The following is an 18,120-nucleotide window of genomic DNA, read 5'->3' as shown; positions in this document are numbered from 1 at the left end:
GGATGGGTGAGTGACGACATTGAGCGACGCTTTTCGACAAGAACTCGCCGTAGTATTCCACTTTGTTTCAGTCGCGTAAAGTAACTGCAGTAATGTACTTAAGTACACTTTTGAGGTACTTTTACTTTACTGGAGTATTTCCAATTTTCTATACTTTTACTTAAATATTGTACTTTTTACTCCACTACAATTATTTGAAAACTCTAGTTTCTAGTAGTTACTTTGCGGATTGTGATTGTTATTACAAAACATACACTAACCACTTCAGCCCCATTTCGGCCATTTGAAAATCGCAATGAATTGTGAGCTTGTAGATCTATTTCAAAAGATTTTTATACATTTGAAAATGTGTGAAATGGGACATATACTGCATAATGAGTACTTTTAAGAATATTTTGTACTTTTACCCAAGTAAATGTATAACTCCGGACTTTACTTGTAACAGAGTATTTCTACATTGCAGTATTGATACTTTTACTTTGGTAAAAACAATTGTGTACTTTCTCCACCACTGCTTTGTTTTTCTTTCTCGAGCACGTAAAGTGACGACGGAGGAGGTTTGTTGCACAAATGATAGGCTAACGTCCCATGAGCCCGAAGAACTGGCTGTTTGACGCTTAGTTTTGACGTCACTGACTAATCCTTGATATTTATTCTAGGAGGAGAGTCTCCCTCGGATCCCGCTTGTATCCGCCCCCTCGCCACATTTACAACCTAAAACTCAACTCATCGATCATATGAAATGTACATCGATTCTTTCTGGCAATAAGGTTTATTACCCTCCCTTTATATTTCAAAAACAAGTTGATTTAAAAAATGTATATAGTTAGGTTTTGAAAATGAAATTAATTAATTGTCAAAACCTTTCAAATGATTTACTTTTCAAATGTATTGCAGATATCATATTTAGCGGACGTGCGGACCCCATATATGGGCAATGGGATTTTTTTTATTTTGTATTAATCTTTGGGATGTACGTTTATAAATTAAATATTTAATCTGTATTTAAAATAAAAACTGAAATCTACTCTAAAAAATAGAAACGGCAACATTTAATATTCAAATTAAGTAGATGTGACTTTCATGTTCTCTTGACAGTCTCCTTTTTGTGCTTTTCAAATGAGACCTCAGATCCTGAACAAGACCTCAGATTCTGAACAAGACAACCATATCATATATTACATTCCTATCCAAAAAGCCTGAATTCACAAAGCATAAACTGATACAAGTTATAGCAACCAGTTGTTCAGTGGTCTGCCAACAAATCACATCACATCATGAAAACGGTAATAGTATCGTAATCTCAATATACCCCCAAAATGATCTACAAGCATTACTTTTTACGTTTATTTAGCCAGTGCTGACAGATATAACATTGTGTCAAAACTTTATATAAAAGGTCACATTATATGTCCAATAGGTTAATTAATCTCAATATTTGTATTAAAGAGACAAAGTTCTTCCCTAGTGTGACAATTTTAATTCTTTCTCATCATCACAATCTGAGTTTTGGGATTCATTGTCACTTTCTGTTGCTTTCTCCCCTGCTTCATCATCATCATCATCATCATCCGAAGCTTCTTCCTCACCGGAATCCTCCTCGTCTTGAGCAATACTAATAAACACAGAATTTGAAGTTTAAATATTACACATCTAAACCATTCATATAATATGTTTGCTAATGGAAAGCAGTGCAGTTCCTGAATTCAATAGCAGTCAAATAATGTGCAATGCCTACATAAACATGATTCTGTTTCAAGTCTCACCATTGTGGTCTGTTGAGATTCATACATTCTCTTCCCGAGTCTACATCAAATGGATCTGTAAACAAGAGATAATTAACTTTCATTAAAGCAAAATTGTCTTCATAGTAAATGGTATATAGTAGTGCTGCACGATTCTTGCTCAAATGTGAATCACGTTTTTCCTCCATAAGAATTGAGATCACGATTCTCACACGATTCTCACACAATTCTCTTGTAAATATAAAAATATTAAGCAAAAAAAAAAAAAAAAAGTCATAATTTAAAATCGAGATCTCATAGGTGTCTGAATCGAGATCACGATCTTTTTTCGATTAATCGTGCAACACTAGTATAGTGCCTTTTTGCAAAGCACTTTACAATGTATGAGATACATTCACACAACTGTCCAGACAATGTGGACACAATGTGGGCCATAGTCAAAATGCTGATTAATACTACTCTCCATATTGTCACATTTTATAACATTTCTGGGATCATATTAAAAAAGTGATGAGTCGCACTCAGAATAGCAAGAGTGAGTTAACTTTTTTTATTGCCATTTCTTCATGTCTTTAGGCTACAAAGGACAAACATTTGGGCTATCCAGCCTTCGTCAGTGTGGGTCGGGACACTGACGGTTGTCAGTATGGGACACTGACGAAGGCTGGATAGCCGAAATGTTTGTCCGCACCAGAGGAGTCAGAGCGCTGTGGTAACAAAAAGTTTATCTAACATTTCTGGGAGAAATTGCCAATAATCCTGCATGTAAATTTTGAATCTATACCTCTCACAGATTATCATATTATTTTTTCCCTCTTACCAAACTCTGCCTCCTCTTTAGGAGCACTCAGATATTCTTTCTCTGCAGAGAGCAGCTCTTCCTCTGACTGGCAGACTGCATAGCGTTCCAGCAGAACTTTATTGAGCTCCAAGAATCCCATGCCCCACTTGAATTTACTGAGCAGGATTATCGCCAGGTCCTGAAAACCTAAAACGAAAAGGGAGACATGATGGGTTTTCACTGCCATAAACCATAAATCATAGCCATCTGCATGATCATTGGCTAATTGGACATTCTGACTAAGTTGTGAACGTACATTATGTAATATACAGCATATAGAATATATACTGTATATATGTCTATTTTATTGTCACCATTTTCCACTATTATTTAATTTAATAGTAACATTAATGTTAGTATGTTCTGCACTTTTGAATGGAGTGAATCTGATTATAAAGACAGAGAATTGGCTTCCAGGAACACAGAAAAGTAGTGGTAAGTATTGCTGTATAACACTACAAGTCAGCTGCTATGAGTTCAAACCTTACCCACAATGCAGAATGTGGCAGCAAATGCTTCAACACAAGATAATTTGCAAGGTTTGCCATAGTTAACTGGATTAGCTGCTACAAGGTAGGGCAGCAACCTGGGATGTGATCCAATCATCTTATTGAAGGGAGTCTCCTCAAGTCTGGCCCAGGAACAATCAATGACTGCCAGTCCATTCTGTGCCACTATCTGTCTGTGCATGAAATGGCAACAAAAAACAAACTGTCAGGATTTCATTTCATTTAGGGCCGTTAATAATAATGATTGAATCAAACTACACGCAATGTATATAGTTTTGTAATGACACAACTGTAATGCATGTGACATTTCTTGTTTCGAATCTGTTCCAATAAACATTTTTACAATGACAATTGTTCATGCAACTTGATTTGTATGCCTCAGATTAGGCACAGCACCAGAATTTGGGGAGTTGCCTGAAACATATTAATTATTTTTAAAAGTATAGCTATAACAACATGGATGGATAGAATAGTTAGGAATGTATGCGTGAAAGTGGTGCTGGTGTGTTTTTCCCCATTTGTCATGTCTTTGTGTAGATGGAAGGACAATTGTTTATTATAAAATGAATAAGAGCCTTTATATAATTCATTCATCCTTTTTGCAAGGGTAACCGTTCCAACAGAGATTTCCAGTCTTCCCTTTCCAGAGCAACATTAGCAACTTCCTCCTGGGGGATGCCGAGGCGTTCCCAGGCCAGTGTGGAGATATAATCCCCCCATCCACAGGGTCTCTTCCCAGTGGGACTTGCAGTGAGGATCTCCCTAGGAAGACACTCGGGAGGCATCCGTACTAGATACCCGAACCATCTAAGCTGGCTCCTTTCCAAGTCAAGGAGCAGCGGTTTTACTCAGTCTCTCACGGATGACTGAACTTCTCACCCTATGTCTAAGAGAGAGACCGGATACCCGTCTGAGAAAACTCATTTCGGCCGCTTGTATCCGCGATCTTATTCTTTCGGTGACCCACACTTCATGACCATAGGTGAGAGTAGGAACGAAGATTGCTCGGTATAGAGAGTATGCACATGCGTCACTTTTCCACCGGGACATCGTTGTAAATCACTCAACGGTCCTGCGTACCACCTGTTTCTAATTTGCACATAATGCAGGAGGCAGCAGGACGTTGCGTTATTGAAAACGAGTGCTTCCAAACTCTGACACTTAGAAAAAGAATCACCTGCACGGAATTTATTGACAGAAAGTAGCTCATAACATCTCTACGGTGGATTTTTATGAAACAAAAACATTGCAGATAGAAAGAGGATAATTCAAGCGTTCCGTACAGCTGCCATGTTGGTGAGCCTTCTGGCTCAGCTCTCTTTTCGTCACAACAGTGCGGTACAGCAACTGCAATACTGCTCCGATTTTCCGGCTGATCTCCTGCTCCGTCGTCCCCTCACTCGTGAACAAGACCCTGAGATACTTAAACTCCTTCACCTGGGGCAAATTCTCGTTCCCTACCCGGAGTCCCCCATTTGTTGGAACCGTTACCCCCACGACCCGATCATCATGCAAGATGTAAGTGGGTAACCCATAACACACCTGTCTGCTGGCGTCACATACTTTGTGCCCATTGGACTCAGTATGAGGCCGTTGAATCTCTGGTTTATGCGCAGGGTTCGTACAAACCCCTTGCGTACCAACTTCCTGCCAGTGCAACGCTTAGGGTCACAGTGGCCCAACTCCCACATGGCAAGTGGACATGGTAGTTTAACCTCAACAGCCTCCCTTCCCTCCTCTGGGTTAGGGTGGAGACTTGCTGAAAAACAGAGGGGGCAGAATTTGAGACAACTATCAGGTTCAACAGAATGCAACAACTTCATATTACACGTTCTGCTTTTGTTATTTGTGATGAACTTCTCTTTAAAGTGTCATTTGTTTGCCAGATGCCAATCTCTAACAGGTGCCCACTCTTCCTGTATCCATACCCAGTAAAGTAACTAAGTACATTTACTCAAGTACTGTACTCAAGTACAATGTTGAGGTAATTTTACTTTACTTGAGTATTTCCAATTTTCAATACTTTTACTTCTACTCCACTACATCTCAGAGGCAAACATTGTACTTTTACTCCACTACGATTCTTTGGAAACTTTAATTACTAACTAGTGACTAAAACTTACATTAACCAGCCCTATATATATACTTTGGCTATTTGACAATAGGCGCTCTACAGACGCATTGTGAGCTTGTAGATCTGCTATTTTCAAAAGATTTGTATACATTTTGAACTTTTGAAATGGGACATTCTGGAGTACTTTTACTTTTGGTACTTTAAGTATATTTTGATGCCAATACGTAACAGAGTATTTACTATTTATACATTGCGGTATTGATACTTTTACTTAAGTAAAAAATGTCAGTACTTCTTCCACCACTGTCAATACCACGAATCATACTATTTACAGAGATGACAGCCAGTGTAGAGCTTTACCTTCTAATGCAGTATGCATCTCTTCTGTGAAAGCTTCTAAAGATTTCCCCTTCATTTTATGTCGCTTGTCTTTGCCCTTGTTGTCATGACGTTCACATCTTCCCTGCTTCTTTCGCCCTGGCATGTTGTACAGACAGACAACTTACAGGTCTACTCTATCAACAACGATCTACCACTATAGCTAACATGCTACATGTGATAGCCTCCATCCCATTGCCCAAATTAATTGACGAACGTTCACCAGTGTTGCCATATTTTGTGAGAGAAATAAGCAAACAGGTCTAGGAAAACAAACCCGAGACTTAGGTCACATGAGCACTTTAGCCACTTTATGCGTCGGCTATTTTCAAAAACTCTTGCAATAAAATGTGCAATATTTGGAACATTTTTTAAACATTATTATAACAACACAAATGCTCCCTGCCTCAAAACATTTTCATGGAAATATTTGAGAACCACTGATTCAAATAATAATAAACATTTGGAAGCAAGCCTAAATAAGCAAGTACGCTTTAGAAACAAGCCCAAAAAAACGCAACCCGCAACCTATCTTTACAAGCAACTTTACAGAAAAAGAAGCCCAAAGTCGCTTAATAAGCCGACATGGCAACACTGCTGTTCACGTTGTGATTGGCTAGTTCGTTACCAGGCAACTGTTGCTCTTTCCATCCATCAAACGGTTGCGTGACAACCAACTAGCCAATCACACGTATGTTCCTCTGGACTATGGGATCTAAACCTATGCTCTAAAACTAAACACGAACACGCAGCACTACGCATGTCCAAACCTTGTTTTGATCAGGTGACCTGTGTCTTCTGACATCTGTAGCAGGAAATGTAGCTAGAATGACCATAATATCATAGCTTATAGGTTCTAGACACATTAGCTACAACTTTAGCTACGTTTAATTCAGCCGTATATATCTAATAGAATGTTGTATGTAACAAGGCCATGGATGGTCTGTTTATTTCTTCTCAGTAAGTGATTTGCTGTCAGTTTTGTGGTGATGTGTTGTGATGGTGTAATAACGTTATACCAGGTCTTTTAGGTTTCTTCCCTTTTTAGTGAAACATTTCTCACATGTTTTTAACCATGTAGCACTCTGGGATTCCCTGAGAAGAAAAAGTGCAATATAAATAAAATATATTATTATTATGTTTTTTATTTATGTTGAAATAATGTTTCAAGATTTGTCTTTATGCAGTGACCAACGCGTTCGCAGGAAAAATGAAGATTGTCGAGGAGCCCAACACATTTGGGTAAGAGATAAACAGTAAAGCCACGTCCATCTAAATTTACTTTTTGCTTCTGTTCTGTCATAGCCCTAGAATAGAATGTCTGTGATCTTACATATATTTACATGTATGTAAGATCACAGACATTCTAGGGCTAGTTCTGTCACTGCTTTTCATGATTTGTAGTGGGGGTCGCTAGAGCGCCCATACTTAATCCTAGAAGCTTTAAATTCAACATTTAAACAAAGTACATTTACTCAAGTACTGTATTTAAAGGGATATTTCACTTTCATAAAAACTTTTGGTCATTTTATCATCTACTCAGGCCTTTGTGAACCCCCCAGACAGTTTTTAAGTTGCTTGATTCATTATTTAGATATTTGATATTCATTTTATCAGACACGCCCCCTTCCTATACAAACCCATTGTAACTTCAAACTCCATTTTAACCATGTTAGATTTATCAAAAACACCCGTCCTTGGTTCTGGTGACTCATCCTGCCCTCCTAATGCGTGAGGGGGCCGTGTTTTTCCAATTACTTTTTAAATTTATTTTATTTAAAATTTGTATTGTATTTTATTTTTTTCATTTTCCCCCAAAAATATTAAAAATAAATGAAAAAAGTAATTGAAAAAACACGGCCCCCTCACGCATTAGGAGGGCAGGATGAGTCACCAGAACCAAGGACGGGTGTTTTTGATGAAAAATGAATGGTTAAAATGAAGTTTGAAGTTACAATGGGTTTGTATAGGAAGGGGGCGTGTCTGATAAAATGAATATCAAATATCTAAATAATGAATCAAGCAACTTAAAAACTGTCTGGGGGGTTCACAAAGGCCTGAGTAGATGATAAAATGACCAAAAGTTTTTTTGAAAGTGAAAGTACAATTTTGAGGTATTATTTTACTTTAGTAGAGTATTTCCAATTATCAGAACTTTTACTTCTACTCCACTACATCTCAGAGGCACATATTGTACTTTTACTCCTCTACAATTATTTGAAAACTTTAGTTACTAGTTACTTTGTAGATTTTTATTATTTTTATTATTATTTAACTTGTTTAAACAAAGTTTAACATTTAAAGTTATTAAAGAAAGTATAATTGGAACTCCATCCACTGGACCTCCATATTTGCCTGTCATTCAATGTGTAAACACAGTGTTTCTTCAGACAGGAACAATACTTTTAAAGTACTTTTAAAATGGATTTCTCATCTGTTTAGGATAAACAATCCATTTTTGGCTCAAGGGAGCAGACTACAGCCTAGAGCGACTCCTTCTCCTGTGTCAGGTAAGAATCTCTGCAGTCATATTATCTAGATTTGTAAAGATAGTCAAATTATGGTGTCTTGGAAATAAATGAATTGTCTCATTTTTGTTATTACATTTACTTTAATTAGAAAGATGTCATGAAAACCTTCCTTAATATTATTTATAACGCCCCCTTTAAGGCCCAACACATCTCCATCGTCTGGCTGGAAAGTGCTTCAGTTTCATTGAGTCAACGTAAGTAGTTTATTGTATATAATGTTTTCCCATTTAGTGTTTATTTGCTTTTTACACTTTCTGTTGCTGCTGAGATCTACTAGCCTACGAAGGACCCCTAAATTGATATACATTTGGCCGCAGACCCCCATCTGAAAATGTTTTGTGCCAGGGACCCCCAGAAGCAAAGATTTGAGTAAAAAATGTTCCCTTTAAAATATATGTACTGTATATTATGTATATTATATATAATATGCACACATTTTCTCGATTTTTCAAAAATAGCAGATCTACAAGCTCATAGCGCGGCACCAAGCGCCGCGCTGAGCTAAGTGGTTAAAATGATTGTGACGCTATGTTAACTAATTTAGCTGGGGACCCCCTGGTACCCCCCCAAGGACCACTGGTGGTCCCCGGACCACTGGTTGAGAACCACTGTACTAGGCTACTGAAATTAGCACACTTTCCTTCTGGGAGTAGGTGATACGGTTTTATCTGATGTTATGATTGCATTTCAGATCGTGGAGTTAATTCATGTGAGTCTGTCATAATAGAGACTTTATGTTGATTAATTTCACAGGTATAAATATGAATTTTGTCCATTCCATAACATCACCCAACATGAGCAGTCATTCCGATGGAACGCCTACAGTGGGATATTGGGGTAAGTGTCTGAGAAATGTCATTTTTGACTTGTAAATACCTTTTTATATTTTTACATTACTTTAGCTAATTTTGTTTTATTTATTTACTTTTTGTATTTATTTTGGAACGTTTTTGTCAATGTGACATTGGAGCAGAATTTATTTTCCAAGACCAGCATCTTCTGTATTCCCTTTAGAATCTGGCAGGAATGGGCGATAGAAAACAACACTTTCACAGGCATGTGGATGAGAGAAGGAGATGCGTGTGGAAGTAAAAGTAGGCAAACAAAGGTTGGTGAGTTGTCGACACGCTGAACGTTTTGGGTTTTTTGTTAAATAGGATTTATGAGGTCCCTCTATGATACATGGCTAAGTTGAAGATGTAATGAATCAGACACATAGTAAAGCAAACTTTGAGGAAGATGTATTCAAGAAAACGTAATTAAAGTTATTATATTTACATACACATATCCCGTATCTCAACAGAATGACACCATGTAAAATAGTATTACTTTAATATTTGCAGTATGAGATATTTCTGGATACCCATAAACATTACCCCTCATGTACTTTGCTCGATTGCTCTTCTTGTATTGGAAGTGGGGACTGAGTGACTCAATGCATCTCTAATCAGTTTATTGTCATGTTTGTGTAGGTTATCCTAAAGTGTGGTGCGAGCAGCAAGCTTGCCCAAGTATCAGAGCCCAGTACTTGTGTGTACTCTCTTACGTTTGAGACCCCACTCGTTTGCCATCCACATTCTCTTTTAGGTAAGACACCAGTATCTAATAAAGGAAAACCACACTTTTGCTTTGTAGACGGCATTTGTGCAATATGTCGCTTGACAACAATGTCGTATTTTCAGGAGAAAAAAGTGACACTTTTTTTAGACGGTAGACCCATATACTTTATCAGGGTTTCCCAGGGTCTGCTAAACTAATTCTACTAATGCTGCTTAATACAGTATTACTGCACCTAAAAAGTGTCCACAAGTACTTCTTTCAGTTGAAAATACATGTTTGTCGAGTGGCATGTCACACAACATGTTTTTGCCAAGTCATAAATTAGCCTTGAGGCTGCTGCTTTCTGATCGATTTTGTACCGTCCTCCAGTGTATCCTACCCTGAATGAAAAGCTGCAAAAGGAATGGGATGAAGCAGAACAGGCATTCTATGAGGGGCTTATCACTGAGCAGGTAAGTGGCAGTGTGGTCTTGACATTAGAGAGACTGGAGAGTCACTCTCTGTCAAGAGTATCTGTGTCAAGAAGTTCAAATAGCACTTGGTAATCTCACTCGCGGTGTAGAGCTTAGCAGTGAAATTTGTTTGAGCTTGAGAGATTTGTGTGCTCATCACAATATCCGAGCTCCATTATGGTCTTGTATTTTTAAAGAGTTGCTGAATAAATAAGTCTATGTGATATTTGAGGCTTAACAAATGGCCACTGTTCAGTGACACATACTGTATATGTTTACTGCAGGGTTACAATAATCTTTTGAGGGATGTTTTTGAGGAGGCTGGATTCCTGAAAAGCCAAAAAGTGAAAGTGAAGCTGGATATCACTGCCCTTTCAGAAACTCATGATTCTTTACAGAAATGCACAGAGGTATGCACATTACATATGTATATATATATTCTTTCTCTCTCTCTAAATATATACATGTACAATGAAGGCGTTTCATTTGTGAGTGCATTGTGTACAATATGACTAGAATGTGTCCAGTTTTGTATACTATAATATTTCTTATCACTTGCTTACTGGTTTGTCTGTTCATGTAGGACTTCCGGAAACAGAGGGAGGAAATTGACAGACTGCGCTCACTCCTCACACAACACAACATTCCTTTTGAGTCAAACACACGTGAGTCAGCTCATGAAGCCTATATCCTTTTACAATCTTAAACCTAACCCTTTGATTTAATTTGACGACATAAAAAAACATTTCGAGGATGACACCATAAAGTCAGATATATTTCCATTGTGGTCTTCGTGCATATGTACAGGGGAGATATCTATAAGTCAAATTCCTTGCATCTTACCTTCTTGTAAAAATGTTAATGTTAACACATTTTACTATGTAATTGATTGATTTTTATCCTCGTTTGACATCTGAAGGAATGACTACAGCCAGCGTGACAGCCCAGGACCAACACTTAAGAGGAGACAACGGCCTCGTCAGAGATCTACTTTGAACCTGCCTCCACTTACAGTACACCTCGATATCCACTTTTTAACCCATTCAATCCGGAAACGCATCTGTGTCATCTGTGTATAATTTTGGGGGTCCTTGATATGGAAAAGTTTGAGAACCACTGATATTATAGCACGGTTTTCAGAAAACTGTTAGGATTTAGAAGACATTTGTAGATGCGTTCTCGGATTGAATGGGTTAAATTCCCTACCCTTCCAGTTTTGGAACATGTAGGGGCAGCAGTAGCTCGGGAGGTAGAGCGGGTATATAGGAATTGGAAGGTTCCCGGGTCGACCCCAGGTTCCTCCTGGCATCATGTTGAAGTGTCTTTAGGCCTTGCATGGCTGCCTCCATCGGTGTGTAGGAATACCTGAATAGCACTTTGGAAAAAGTTGCTCTATAAATGCAGATTATTTATAACTTCTGGATTTAGGTCACTGTTCAGTGTGAGGTACACTGACATTGGCTAGACAATATGAATAACAAAAAAGCCATGTCGATCTAAGGCTGCTAATATCTCAGTGAGGGATGACAGTATGCCAAAAACGTTTGGGAGTAAAAAAAATTGTGTTTATGTTTTCCAATTCCTAAATCTTTCAATACTTGAACATTGTGAAACATTTCCCATTCCTTTCTTAACCTGCATAGGAATCCTTACTCTTTCTTTATGACTTTTGGGACTTTGTACACTGGAATTGCATTGTAATTGTGTCATACTGTATATTGTGTCAAGTAATCAAAGCCTGTAAACATGCCAATAAATTAGTACTGTGGCCTTCATTTAAGAAAGTGTATCATTGTATTTACTGTCCTCTGCTGCTAAATGGACCATTATTTGCTTATTAACTATCCTGGTACAGGTATTCTACTGTTTGACTTTCCTTAATTCCATTTAAAAGAAGAGCTTAATTTAAACGGTCTTCGCCATAAAATGTGTGGCAAGCGTGTCCATTACCCTGTTTGTGGACATGGGCACTTTATTTTCACCTGCATGGGCATATATACTGATGATTGGTCAAAAACATGGCAAAGCTATTGAGAAACGAAGTACAAAATAGCACATAGTAGAATCCAGCAGGCGAAGGTGACCTCACTGAGCGAGGACAACGAGAGTGGCACAGTGGAGTGGATTGAGAACGGAGCCTTTAAAGCAAAAGAGATTGACTTGGAATTTGGAAGGTATATTGGTTCTAAATCCAGATGTGGCCAACCTAGTTACTGTACAGTACTGTAGCCTACATTTTTCTATGACTTCTTAAAAAAAGGAAGGGATACTTGAAAAGGAAGAGTTTGAGGAACATTAGTGTTAAACTCAGGTTTAGTGTATAACATTAAAGACAAACAATGGTGTAGTACCAATGCTGTGTAAATGCAATATAATGTAAAATGGGGACATTAACAGCCATAAATGTTCAGTAATTTCCTTTGTACAATGTCTACTTCACAGTGAGCAGGTCACAGCAGTTGGTCACTTTCCATATTGCGATAACCAACAGTTGCCACTGAGTGGCACTGTAGGACCATCTATGAACTAGGTAATGACAGCTCAGTACATTTTTGGATTCTTTATTGTGAATGCTAGAGATTTATTACATTACAAATGACTGATAAAAGACAATACAGATTATAAGTTAACAAGTAATTACTAATAAAGAATACTTAATATGTCAATAGGCCTACCTTAAATCAATATTAATCATATTCCCCATGAAAAATAAAATAGAAAGTTTCATTATCATTACTCATCGATACAACATATCTAATCACCAAACTTTTGAAAAGATTCCACAGGGCAGAAATAACTGCAAGAATCTTTTTTTTAAATAAGCAGTCTGAGCACGCTAATTGATTCGACAGAATTAGGAATGTACACTTAAATGTCCTTTTGTGTGTTGAGGGCAATAACTAAGAAGCCCACCTCCAAAACCATCACAGATATTGAAGTTGACCCCTGCAGCATTATTTTCCCCTCTGCCTGTCAACATACTGTAGCTAAATTAAAATGTCGAATTGATGACTGACTTACCTGCTTTGCAAAAAGAGGTTAGGTCTGGGGTGAGAAACAAAATATTCAACCCTTTGCTTCTTCCCTCAAGCTGTACAAATCCTCAACACTCAACAATTAGCCTAGAGCACTAACTATCCAACTGCACTACAATATTTTACAGATAGGATTTAGTTTTTAACACAACCGCATACAATAGCTATATAATTAACATTTACCAAAGTATCCTTTACTCAGCAGAATATATCACCTGCTGAAGCCTCAAATGAGAGCAGAGGTTTTACAGATGTCATTTATATTACTTTCGTTTACTTCTTTATGTTTCTGTCACCAAGCTTTGGCAATGACACGACAGACAACAAAGGTGCAAACCACAAAGCTTTCAGAGAGTAACATCTGATTTAAAATATGTACATCGCATACAATCATGGAATATTGCACAGTGACGGGAAAGGGTTGTGAGTGGTGAAGAGGTTGTGAAGAGGGAAACAACACCACTTAGGGGTAGTGTGTGTGTGTGTGTGTGTGTGTGTGTGTGTGTGTGTGTGTGCGTGTGTGTGCGTCCGTGTGTGTGTGCGCGCGTGTGTGCGTGCGTGCGTGTGTGTGTGTGTGTGTGTGTGATTATATAAAGTAGGCCTACATGTTTCTATCTTTGTAGGAACCATATGTCCTCACAAGGATAGAAAGATTAATTAAATTACAGAAATGTAGGACATTTAGCTGGTCCTCACTTTGCAAGAGTAAATAGGCATGTATTGGTGATTGTTAGAGTTAGAGGTTAGGATACAGAAGTAGGCAATGGAAATCAGTCAAAAGCGTGTGTGTGTGTGTGTGTGCGTGTGCGTGTGCGTGTGTGTGTGCGTGTGCGTGCGCATGCATGTGTGTGTAACGGGGGGGTATTACATTCACAGTTGCAGAAGGAAGTTGGGTTAGAAAGGAGTGTATGTCGTGTGTGTCACTGCTGATGGAAAAACAACAGATACTGCTGATTTTGGAAACGTGTTCACAGCCAACACTCACTACAAATCATTACAGACTCCAAGGGAGCGTGTCTAATGTCCAGCATGGGCCTAACACTCACTCACACTCACACTCACACACACACACACACACACACACACACACACACACACACACACACACACACACACACACACACGCTGCCACACACACTCATGCTAACACACTGACACACAGAGGGTGTGTCTATCAGCGGCAGCAACCAGCTGTCTGCATCTCTCTGTCAACATACTCCTGCAGCTGGAACTTTGGCTCATCTGGCTCCTTCATGGTCCTGTGTTTCAGCTCCCTGCCAGAGAGAGAGAGAGAGAGAGAGAGAGAGAGAGAGATGAAGAGAGAGGGAACACATGAGGGGAAAGAAATAGATAAGAGTGGAATGAGTAAGGGTAAGATGAAAGAGTGTGAGAGGGTAAGAGAGAGAAAGAGTGAGAGGGGAAGATGAGTCAAATTCTATTTTAACGTGAAACTTCCAGAATTGAACATAAGTTATTATGAATCCTTTCGATGCAGAATCTGATAACACTAATGTGTGGGTGTGCGTGGGTGTGTTTATGTGTGTGTGTGTGTGGACATGTGTGACTCACTTGGCTACACCAGTGAAGGCCAGCTCCACATTCAGTCCAGATTTAGCACTCGTCTCCATGAAGGGCACTCCAAACTCCTGCTCAGAGACAATCAAAAGAGGTATATGTGCATGTGTGTGTATGTGCACCCCACATTCAATATATTCCTATATTTGTTTGTCTACATTAATGGTTGTGTCAAGATGTGTTCAAATTGTGTGCGTGCGTGCGTGCATATAAGTGTGTGTGTGCGTGCGTGCGTGCGTGTGTGTAAATGCATGCGTGCGTGCATGTGTGTTGACATCTCTGCATCCTTGTCCCAAACTTTACACCTGTTGCCAAGGAAGAGATGTTTGTTTGTACATGTCCAAGTGTGTGTTGGTGGTCCCTTCTAGTCTCTCTACGCGGAACGTCTGCCCTGTGAGTCTCTGGCTCTTTGTTTATTCATGTTTCACCGTTACTGAGTTCATCTGAGTGAAGCCATGTGGAAAATGTTGTTAACAGGCTCACCTCATTTATTCCAAACAATAACAACATTATGTGCCTCCGTGGATGTGTACTGTAATTAACACAGTCTAACAGCTAGCACTATAGGGTGGCACTTGACTGAGTGGGAACATCGACAGTGCCGTAAATGCAAGGTAAATGTCAATGCGTGTTTGTGTGTGTGTGTGTACACCAATCTGTGTGTATGTGTGTGCATGCATATCTGTCTGTGTGCACATGGATTTGTGGATGTTTGCATGCGTCCCTGTGCTTGCACACGTGTATCTGTACATGTGTGCGTGCGTGCGTGCGTGCGTGCGTGCGTGCGTGCGTGCGTGCGTGTGTGTGTGTGCGCGTGCGTGCGTGCATGCACGTTAGCCAAACTCACCTTGGCCAGTTTCTCTCCTTGCTCTTTCTTCACCACTCTCTCATGTGTGGAATCGGCCTGGAACAAATTAGACACACAGCACTGATTTACAAACCCTCTATAACATCTGTCCTCCTACCATCTGTTGTGCTGTGCTTTTAACCAGCTAGTAAACAAACTGTACACACACAGTGGAGAGATGTAGGGAAGATCAGAGAGAGAGTGAGACAGATAGAGAAATAGTAGGCAGGCAGATGGAAACATACATAAACACAGATCGTTCCTTCCTGTAACCACAGTGATGAGTGAGCTGTATTGGGGTTGAAACCAAGACCTCTAACTCTAATCGACAAGGCCACTGTGTCCTTCTGTTTGTCATGCAGCTGACCCCTTTGTAATGACTGACGGACACTGTTTGACTTGATTTGGCTGTGATGGGGATCAAACCTGTGGCCTCTCTCCACTATCCACAACCATCCCTCTCTTCCTTTGTCTTTGTCTACAGCTTCCACTGTGTCCCTCCTTCCAATGCAGTGTCCAGCAGTCTATTCACACAGCCCTGCCTTCCTCCCTATCTTCATACACCCCTCCATCCTTATGCACTTTTGCATCCTAACCTCTGTAATTCTGCCTTTCTACCTCTCCCTCTGTTTCTCCATCAGTTCACTCTCCTCTCCCTTCCCCGCCCTCCTTGTGAGTCTGTCTGTCTGTCTGTCTGTCTGTCTTTCTCTCCCAGTGCTAGCTCAGACAGTCTCATCTTGTACCAGTCTCCCCCACATCCCTCCATACAGCCCTCTCTTTTTTCATTTCCTTCTTGATCACTTTGTCCATCCAACCATCCATCCATACAGCCCCCATAAAGAGTTGTTTCCTCCTCCTCTGGTGTCCCCCCGCCTCCGATCGGGTTCAGTACTTCTAATCGCAGACTCCTCCTCCATTGATCCCTCCATCTCTTTCACTCCCTTCCCTTCCTCTACTCTGTCTGGTCTACTGCGCCACACCATCACCATACCTTCCTCTCTACTGCTTCCATAAGTCCATCTGTCCATGCCTGTCTCAGAGCCGGCTTATTCATTTATTTATTTGAGACACTTTCAGCAAGAACACAGAATAATACAAGGAATGGTCTGACAACTTTTATATTTCAGTATACTGGGCCGTGTCTATTTCTATATAACATTTGACAGAGAAAGGACGGTGAAGTGGATACAGGATGACTGCAGGATGGAGGTTTCAGCTTCACCAAGCTAATGGCTGTTCAGTTGGTCATGATGAGAAGAAGTTAGGGGTTAAGTGCTCAGGGACACGTTGACACATAGAGCGGGGTTGGGGGGTGAACAGGTGACCCTCTGTTTACCAGACGGCCTCTCTAACCATTAAGCAATGAGTGGAGAGGAGAGGAGAGGAGAGGAGAGGAGAGGAGAGGAGAGGAGAGGAGAGGAGAGGAGAGGAGAGGAGAGGAGAGGAGAGGAGAGGAGAGGAGAGGAGGAGAAGAGGGTCTCACCTTGTTTCCAAGCAGCATCACCACCACATCCTGCTGGGCATACTCATGGATCTCTGTCAACCAGGCCTGGAGGGTAGAGAAGGTAAAAAAGTGAGGGGGAAAGATAGAGAGAGGAGAGAAATGGTGGACATAAAAGAGATAGACAGGAGGAAAAACACAGTAAATATGAGGAGAGTGAGTCAAAGGATATGAATTGAAGATAGTAAAGAGAGAGAAAAGGGGGCGTTGAAGGCAACAACAAGCAGGGAGGTGAAAGGCAGGAGAGGAAGAGGAGAAATTGATGGCTCCAGAGAGGAGGGAGGGGACACACACAACAAACACACCAAGATTCATCTATTGTTCAGCAGGTACAGTTCATCTCCCCCTCCTATCTCTCAGTCTAATGCCCTTTCTCCTGGTGCCCCCATCCGTCTTCCCTTGCTCTGCATCCGTCTTGTTCCAATTATAGAACAGTGATCCCCTGAGGCCCCGCTACCTGGGTTGGTTAAACATCACTTAGTGTCCCTGGGGCTCGCCCCTATAGATTTCACTGTCAGCTTGAGCTTACACACACACACACACACACACACACACAGTATGTGAATCGATCGATACACACCTGTGCAGACACACATCTGCCCTCACCTATCTCCGTCAGTCTAGTATACACAAAGATCCCTCTTTCTTGTTAACGGTCGCTTTTTGTTTAAAGTGAATTAACAACAAATGATTGGAATCTGAACCAGAACATCTTCTGATAATCTTTAGACTAATACACAGTAGAAGTGCTCAGTGTTAATTTAAGTCTGAGTGTGTACAGAAGTAACCAAATGGACCGGTTACATTTGTCCACTCTCAGAGTTAGATAAGGAACACTTTGTCGATTTTCAACCTGAATCCCATTGAGGAGAGAAGATCAGTAATATAATCGGTGTATTTCTCTGTGAAATGTTTATATTGCGAAACAATGACTTCAGACGCATCATCGAGCATGTCATGAGCCGACAGTACCTTTACAAATTTAGCATTTTGCAACAGCAAATCCCAGAAAACTTAGAATATATGAGGTATTTTTTGCCAGACTACTGTATATACTGTATATTGATCTCAC

At 40.0% G+C, this 18,120-nt stretch overlaps 3 protein-coding genes across 4 annotated transcripts in view; 1 reads left to right on the top strand and 2 right to left on the bottom strand.

Annotated features, from left to right (window-relative positions):
- Positions 1-1,145: 1,145 nt before the first annotated feature.
- tsr3 (TSR3 ribosome maturation factor) lies at positions 1,146-5,747 on the bottom strand. The gene is made up of 6 exons (XM_080455970.1): positions 5,530-5,747; positions 4,638-4,854; positions 3,075-3,268; positions 2,566-2,733; positions 1,767-1,821; positions 1,146-1,615 (listed from the first exon to the last, which is right to left on the bottom strand). Exons 1-6 carry the CDS (start codon positions 5,651-5,653, stop codon positions 1,465-1,467), a joined length of 909 nt encoding a protein of 302 aa, XP_080312096.1. The 5' UTR covers positions 5,654-5,747; the 3' UTR covers positions 1,146-1,464.
- Positions 5,748-6,351: 604 nt separating this feature from the next.
- gnptg (N-acetylglucosamine-1-phosphate transferase subunit gamma) lies at positions 6,352-11,855 on the top strand. The gene is made up of 11 exons (XM_080454984.1): positions 6,352-6,507; positions 6,735-6,789; positions 7,990-8,057; positions 8,218-8,272; positions 8,832-8,915; positions 9,093-9,186; positions 9,551-9,665; positions 10,008-10,090; positions 10,375-10,500; positions 10,674-10,755; positions 11,010-11,855. Exons 1-11 carry the CDS (start codon positions 6,462-6,464, stop codon positions 11,084-11,086), a joined length of 885 nt encoding a protein of 294 aa, XP_080311110.1. The 5' UTR covers positions 6,352-6,461; the 3' UTR covers positions 11,087-11,855.
- Positions 11,856-12,717: 862 nt separating this feature from the next.
- rab26 (RAB26, member RAS oncogene family) overlaps positions 12,718-18,120 on the bottom strand; it is an 85,305-nt gene continuing 79,902 nt past the window's right edge. Inside the window, exons 6-9 of one of the 2 annotated variants that reach the window (XM_080454888.1) lie at positions 17,031-17,096; positions 15,548-15,604; positions 14,695-14,771; positions 12,718-14,399 (exon numbers count right to left, since the gene is read on the bottom strand). In XM_080454888.1, the coding sequence (XP_080311014.1) occupies positions 14,300-14,399; positions 14,695-14,771; positions 15,548-15,604; positions 17,031-17,096 (300 nt within the window). In that variant the 3' untranslated portion in view covers positions 12,718-14,299. The remainder of the gene's footprint in view (positions 14,400-14,694; positions 14,772-15,547; positions 15,605-17,030; positions 17,097-18,120) is intronic. The other variant, XM_080454889.1, reaches the window with a different exon arrangement.

The sequence above is a fragment of the Gymnoscopelus braueri genome (genome assembly GCF_963280865.1).
Source record: "Gymnoscopelus braueri genome assembly, chromosome: 17".
NCBI lineage: Eukaryota > Metazoa > Chordata > Actinopteri > Myctophiformes > Myctophidae > Gymnoscopelus > Gymnoscopelus braueri.
Note: the sequence above shows the minus strand (reverse complement) of the source record. Positions and strands in the feature narration are given on the sequence as shown.